Source organism: Cariama cristata, unplaced genomic scaffold (assembly GCF_000690535.1).
Source record: "Cariama cristata isolate BGI_N322 unplaced genomic scaffold, ASM69053v1 scaffold7093, whole genome shotgun sequence".
Classification (NCBI taxonomy): domain Eukaryota; kingdom Metazoa; phylum Chordata; class Aves; order Cariamiformes; family Cariamidae; genus Cariama; species Cariama cristata.
In genome coordinates, this window is record NW_009607721.1 from 64,384 (window position 1) to 71,700 (window position 7,317).

General features: G+C 55.2%; 1 protein-coding gene across 1 annotated transcript in view; it reads left to right on the forward strand.

The window, feature by feature from the left end:
• Window positions 1–103: 103 nt before the first annotated feature.
• The window catches only part of SRMS (src-related kinase lacking C-terminal regulatory tyrosine and N-terminal myristylation sites), a 7,588-nt gene continuing 374 nt past the window's right edge, over window positions 104–7,317 (forward strand). Inside the window, exons 1-7 of the mRNA XM_009696847.1 lie at window positions 104–459; window positions 2,620–2,741; window positions 3,616–3,782; window positions 4,736–4,874; window positions 5,419–5,577; window positions 6,539–6,720; window positions 6,895–7,051. Of these exons, the coding sequence (XP_009695149.1) occupies window positions 104–459; window positions 2,620–2,741; window positions 3,616–3,782; window positions 4,736–4,874; window positions 5,419–5,577; window positions 6,539–6,720; window positions 6,895–7,051 (1,282 nt within the window). The remainder of the gene's footprint in view (window positions 460–2,619; window positions 2,742–3,615; window positions 3,783–4,735; window positions 4,875–5,418; window positions 5,578–6,538; window positions 6,721–6,894; window positions 7,052–7,317) is intronic.

Genomic DNA, 7,317 nt, shown 5'->3' on the forward strand with positions numbered 1-7,317 from the left:
TCCAGACCCTGACGAGGGACGCGGGACGGCAGCATGAGCCTGGGATCACCCCTTCCTCCAGCCTCAAGAAGCACGGTGGCATAGACCCCCGCATCCACCCGGGATGGAGCAGTTTGTCCGGAAGCGTTTGACTTTCCTGACATCCTTCTGGAACAAGCTCCGTCCCCGCTCTGTGCCGGAGAGCTGCTCACTGGGGTATCTTGGTTCTGATTCCGTTTCGCTGCACTCGGAGCCGAACTCCATTTCCTTCATCCCCAAGTCCTCTCTCTTTATCGCTTTATACGCTTTCACAGCCCGGAGCGCGGAGGAACTGAGCGTAAGCGCAGGGGACAAACTGCGTGTCCTCAGAGAAGAAGGCGAGTATGTCTTAGCCCGCCGGCTGCTGGGGGAGCCAGCCATGGGCTACGTTCCTGCTGCATACGTGGCCAGCCTCAGCCAGGGCACCTCGACTCACCGGCCGTAAGTATCCCGTGCTCTGGACCCGTAGGGGGGATGGAGGCTGGCCCAGGTACCACGTCCCTGCCCAGGGAAAGGCAGTGCTCGCCCTCTGCGAAGGTGACCCCTGCATTTGCCATCAGCAGTGGTGGGAGATCTGCCCTTCCCTGGGCATCCCTGCCGTGAAGCTCCTGCAGCTCACAGCAGCAGGGTGGAGATATTCAGCACAGCGAGCAAGGGCTGGGGGATGCACCGAGGGGCAGAGATGCTGGTCCCCATTCCCGGGTGCATCACCCTCGCACAGAATGGGGTGGCTCCAGGCTGGGATGCTACGTGATGGTGTGCATGGGTGCAGCTACGGTGCCGAATAAACGGGCTCCTGCTTGCTCTGGCTCCTCTTCCTCTTGCCTCACATTAAAGGGGAAGCACTGGAGAGAGCGGGAACTGGGGAAGCTTGTACCTGAGCCCTGCCAGCTCCAAAGGGCCCAACAGCGTGGGGAGAAGCAGTTTGGGTTGGGACCTGCCGGGAAGCCCAGAGCTCTGTAGGGCCAAGCCATGGTGATGCTGCTGCTGTCTGGCTCCTGCTCATCTGGGGCCGGGGGCTCTGTCCCTGTCAGTGCCTCTCCCACCCGACATGGAGCTCGGGTTGATGTCTCAGCGCTCTCTCAGCTGGGGAAAGCCCGCCCAGGCTCATCGTTGTGTAAGGCAGCCTGGTCCCAACACGCCAGGCAAAGCGCCCCGAGACAACTGCTACTCCCTCTGTGCCAGGCCCTGAGTCACGCCGAGTGATGGGGAGCACACGGATGGGGTGGGTGTAATCACCCTGCAAACTCCCCCCGGGCCCTCACCCTGCGCTGTCTGGGAGCAGGGGGAAAAGAAAGGAGCCAGGGGAGCCTGGGAAGGGGCCCTGATGTGCAGGGGCAGTGACTGGAGCCAGCGGGATGGGAGAGACCCTCCCTCACTTGCCTCCCTGCATGCGCTTTGGAGAAAGGCAAATCCAGTCTGGTTTGCACTGTGCTGGGACCACACCGGCGAGGACCGCGGGGTCAGCTCGCTGCTTCAGTCCCATTGCACGAAACAGTTGGGCAAGCTGCAGCTGAGTGTGAGTGTGCACACATACGTGTGTGTGTGTGTGTGTGTGTGTGCCCAAGCCCCATCCCGAGGATGGAGGGGAGGGGGATGCTGCGCTGCAGGAGGGCAGTTGGCAGAAAACGTGCGCGGCTTTGCAGCCAGAGAGAGCCACGAGCCCCAAGCCGCAGGTCGGAGCTGGGTGGTAATTTGTTCACCTGCTGTAACCCCATCGTGTATAATTTCCTGCACGGCTTCTCGGAGACACTGGCAATCCCAGCTAATGATGAAACCTTCGGCTTCTCACGTCCTGGTTGTATTAGGGTGGATGAAGCAACTTCTTCCCCACGCTCCTGTGCATCCCGCTGAGTCGGTACCCAGCCAGTCAACCTGCCTTTTCTTGCTGGAGATTCGGTGACGAATCTCGGCATTGATCGGGCATACAAGAGGGGTTTGGCTGGGTCCTCCCTCCTGGCTTGGTGCTGCTGCCATCCCCAACCATCGCTTCCACGTCTGGAGCAGCAAAGGGCAATTCCCAGAGACGTTTTCATTGATGCGATTTGCTCATGGGCTCTGAGAGCTGGTTGCATCCGTGAGCTGCAGGTCAGATGCCAAGCGACCCTGTGCCTGTAGCTGCTCCTCTCGTGGCAGGACACAAGTGCAACCCCATCAGAGCATCTTCCCCGCAGCACCGGGTGGTTGGTGCTTTATTTACCGCAGGCTGTCAGCCCGGGTGCTGCACTGAGTCATGGGTGTAAACCTCCTCATTTTGGGATGGAGCTGAGACCTGGCCAGCTTGATACAGCAGTGATGAGACACTGCTGGAGGAAATGGCTTGCAGTCAGCAAACTGCAATAAAATATAAGTGCCTGCAAAACCAATCCGGTGAAGCAGCCCCGACGCAGGCTGGCAATGGTGGGTGTGTGAGCAGGCTCGGAGCCACGGGCTGGCCACCGTGCCGCTCGCCTGGCGGCTGCCAGGGGTGAGCAAATGATGGCGGGGGGACGACTGCTCCCCCTCCCTAGCTCAGAAGGTGCGGGAGCCCCTGGGCTGGATGCGGCCCCATCTGTGCAACATCCCCTTGCACCCCACTAACCCCTCTGCTCACCCCCCCAGCTGGTATTTCAGCAAGATCAGCCGAAGCGAAGCTGAGCAGCTCCTGCTCTCGCCTCCCAACCAGCACGGCTCCTTCCTCGTCCGGGACAGTGAGAGCAGCAAGGGCGAGTACTCTCTCTCGGGTAAGTTTGTGGCAATTATCCAGAGAAAATTAGCACAGGGAAAGGAACCAGGCTGTTCCTTAGGGGCAGCCCCTGGCTTGGTCAGCACGGGGTGAAAAACATGGAAATATGCTTAAAGTGCTTTACAGCATCTTGTTAAAAGTGAATTGACTGCTTTCTAAAAGCACGGGGAAAGCTAATAGATGCAGGTATGGATTGCTGAATTACTGTGGCAAAGGAAAGTACATTGCTCCCATCCGGGGGATGAAAGGTATAAACAATTCACAGCAGCTTAATGATGGTTTTGTGGCACCAACTCCCAGGATTTCATTTCAGCAGCTTTTGTCATCTGAGGGTTGTCTAAAAATACGCTGCCACTCCAGATTACCAGGGTCTGGGCTGCTCCCACCTACAGAAATCTGAATTCAGGGGGTTTCGGTTCGGGCAGCACCGTTATGATCTGGTCCGATCCATGTAAAAACAACACTGAGACATTCACGGCGAACCCCACATCATGCCCATCGCCCCACTGGGCTGTGGTGTGCCTGGGGGGGGTCCAGCCACCGCTGGGTCTGTCGACCTCGAGCAGCAATGAGCTCCGAGCAGTTCGTTTGCGAGAGGAATTATCCCCACTAATAAGGCATCACCTCTCCGGTCCAAATGACCCCACTTGCCCATGGCCAGGGGTCTTAGGAGCCAGGAGGTGGGAGCAAAGGAGGGTGATAGGGCGTGGGATGTAAGACCCCAGGGACAAGTTGGGTTGCTTTAGGTTCGCTTTAGGGTGAATTAATAGTTGGGGTGCCTGGAAAGGAGCGAGGGCGAGAGTCAGCAGGGAGGTGGGAAGGAGACTGCAATCGCACGAGCTGAGTTTTCTCCCACCTGGGTTTCTTTGCAGTGCGCAACCAGACGAAGGTCAGCCACTTCCGAATCTGCAAGAGCCCCGGGGGCAGCCTCTACATACAGAAGGGCCACCCCTTCCCCGACATGGAGGAGCTCCTCGCCTTCTACAGCGCGCACTGGAAGGTCATCCAGAGCCCCTTGCTGCAGCCCTGCAGCCCCGCGGTGCGTACGCCAACGGCACGGCTCGGCCAAGCTCCCAAAGATGGCCAGGATGGAAATAAGGAAAGAGAAATTAGGGGAAACTAGAAATAATTAGTCTATCCATTTCGGATTTGGGTATTATCCAACTAAATTTAAAATACACCGTTAGTATAGCTGCCAGCATCACCTTTTATCAGCCATGTTAAGACCAGGGTATGGCATTTGTGTGTATTTTTGGCCAAAATACACAGGCTTGTCTGAAATGTCTTCTCCATGTCAAAGACTGGAAACCACGTTGTTAAGAATTCCTTTGATACTGAATCTGGAAATACCTGCGCTTCCAATTTTTTTTCCTCGAGTATAATAAGGCCACATTGCTTTTATATAGTTTTTATGCCAATTAGTATGGCACTCTCATAAATCCAATTAGAGTATCAACCTCAAATTGCTGACTCATTTCCTGATTAGAATTCCATCCACTGATTATGACTTAGAAATAACAATTAAACATGTGAATAATCTGAGAGTGAAATTAAAAGGTGTAAGATAAAAGAAACGCTTAATGAGCTGAAGTCATTGCTTAATGAAGCTAAATCAGTCATAATATGCAATAATATTCATTTAATCATATTTATTTATTGGTGGAAATGGAGAAAAGCCACCTTTGAGGTCTGATGAGGAGCGAATTATGACTTGAATTCCTGATATTTCATGTAGTCTCCAAAAATCCGTCCCCGTGCATAGGCTGGTTCCCAGCAGAGGTAATGCAGGGGGTGCCCCACATGCTTTGTGCCCCCAATGAACATTCGGCAGAGGGAAGAGCAATGCACAGGCTGCAGCCCCAGTGCAATGCAGGTGATGGAGAACCAGGTCCTGCGGCCACCAGACCTTGGTGGGCACCAAGAGCTGGTGCAGGCTCCACCAGCAGGTCCTGCCCGGCCGGCTGGTCCAAGCGTGCAAGGTCCATTTTGCAGACCCCCCCCGAGAGGGACGGCTGGGAGCGCCCACGCTGGGAGTTCACCCTGCGGAGGAAGCTGGGTGAGGGCTACTTCGGAGAGGTGTGGGAAGGACTGTGGAGGAACACGGTGCCGGTGGCCATCAAGATCATAAAAGGTAGGTGGAGGAGCAGATGTTAACAGTGACCAACTGGGTCTCTTGTTCACCGCCACATTGTTCACCCCCTTTTGTTTCCTAGTCCTCTTGGTCACTGTGTCTGTCTTATCAAGCAAACTATGGTAGGACCTGGCAAGAAGCCACTGGACTATTTCTGTGGACCCACCTAAGGTTGGGCTGCACCTTTATAAGATAGCTCCATCCAGTGGGTTTGTGATCAGTCATGTCAAGTCAAATGGGTTTGTGATAAGTCACATCAAGTCAAGTCAAGTGGGTTTGTGATGAGTCAAGGCAAGGCAAGTCAAATGGGTTTGTGGCAAGTTAAGTCCTGATGGGACTATGAACCTGAAAATGGGATCCAAAGCCATGTGGAAAACATCTCTTGGGTGTTTGGTTCTGAGGCACAGGGTGTGCAGGCACAAACTTTGAGAGCAGGGGTGGACTTTGAGGAGGAAAAAAGTCCTCGTCCCAGCTGGAGGTGCTGAGCTCCCAAAGTCCTTGTGAGAAAGTAGCTCACAACGGCTGTATTGGCTTTCTCCCCCAGCCGACATGAAGGCAGAAGACTTCACCAAGGAGATTCAGAACCTGAAGCGCCTGAGGCATGAGAAGCTGATCCAGCTGCATGCCGTCTGCTCGCTGGATGAGCCTGTGTACATCATCACTGAGCTCATGCGGAAAGGCAACCTCCACAGCTACCTCAACAGTGAGTACCCACGCCAGCACCACAGGGAGCGGGTTCCTGGGGCCGTGCTGCTCTGAGGATGCTTTCTGTGCCCCAGAATGGCGCTGCGACCTCGAGCGGGGACCCTAAGTCAGCACAAGCCTGGTTTCAGTCCTGTTTAGATCAGTGGTAATGTAGAGCAATCCATGGGTGCTCAGTGGAGACGATCTGGGGTGAGCCCAAGACCCAAAGACACAGTCTGGCATGATCCTTTTTGGTGTCCGTGTGGGTTGGGTCCATATCAGTCCTTGAGAGCCCAAGTGTGTTGGTAGGGACCTTCATCCCTCCTTCTTCACCCACCCATGATCTGCCAACTCCCACCAGTGCACAGAAACCCCACTGCCCTGTTTGGGCAACTCTGCCTTCATTACGAACGAAATGGCCAAACCTTCCCCTGGGCCAGCAGCATGGTTTTGTTCATGTGCGGAGCTAGTAACAGACCATGGTCCACTAATCACTCGGCTGTCAGTTTATTTTCCTTGGCCTTTCTTTTCCTGACCCAGTAATCAGTCTTGAAGGGAAACAAGACAAACCGCTCCCACCAAGACCTGTTTTTCCACTGGGTACACCGCCGCCTCCTTCCCCACCCTGACCTCGTTTTAGGTTGGGGCTCCAGCAACATTTGGTGCCGAAGGAGATGGAGCTTGCAGGCACGACAGGTTGAGAGGCCTGGCTGGAGATTTGCATGGCAGAAGGTCACCTCTAGCTTTGAACAAGCCATGGACATCTGCATCCTCGTTGCAGGACACGGGGCCCTTCAGAGCTCACCCCATTCCTGAACTTCCCACATAGTACAACCAGGATGGTTAGGCAGGACCTCCAGTTCAAGGTTTTCACATTCCCCTGGTCCCACATCGCTGGCACAGTGTCTCCTTCCAAACCAGAACACCCAAAACAGATGTTGCTAGATTGCCCTCAACACTTGTATCGTCTGGATTAACAGGTCCTGAAGGGAAGTCCCTGGGCACCTCCCACCTGCTCAACATCGCCTGCCAAGTGGCAGATGGGATGAGGTACCTGGAGGAGAAGCACATTGTCCACCGGGATCTGGCAGCCAGAAACATCCTGGTGGGAGAGGAACTCACCTGCAAAATCGCCGATTTTGGACTTGCCCGGCTCCTCAAGGTCGGTCAGCAGGATGCTGTGGTCCTTCCCATCACCCCCGGCCACCAAGCTGCCCCATGCTGCAGCCGTTCCCCCGCTGTCCCCTTTCCCAGCCCACAGCCCCAGCAAAGCCCCAAAAGTAGCAGCTCTGTTCACCATACCACCCCTCATGACCCATCTCCCATTGCTTTTCAGGATGACATTTATTCCACCAGCAGCAGCACTAAAATCCCGGTGAAGTGGACAGCCCCGGAGGCAGCCAACTACCGCACCTACTCCCTCAAGTCCGATGTCTGGTCCTACGGGATTCTGCTCTATGAAGTCTTCACGTATGGACAGATCCCATATGAAGGTAGGGCTGCCAGCCCCCTCCGGTGCCGCTCTATCCATGGGCTGGGCAGCTTGCCCATGGTCCCCAAAAGCCAACACATCATGAATTGTTATATTGTCCCTTCCACAAGGGACGTGGAAGCAGCTCCTAGAGCAGGAGCAAGTTATTGTCCACTTTGGGGATTGCTTAGAGGGATTTTCAGTGCTTGCAGAGTGGGTGCAGGAGCTGACGGCAGGGAGGGGGTAATGGCTGGGTGATCTCCCCCAGCCTCTCCTCTACCCGCCCCC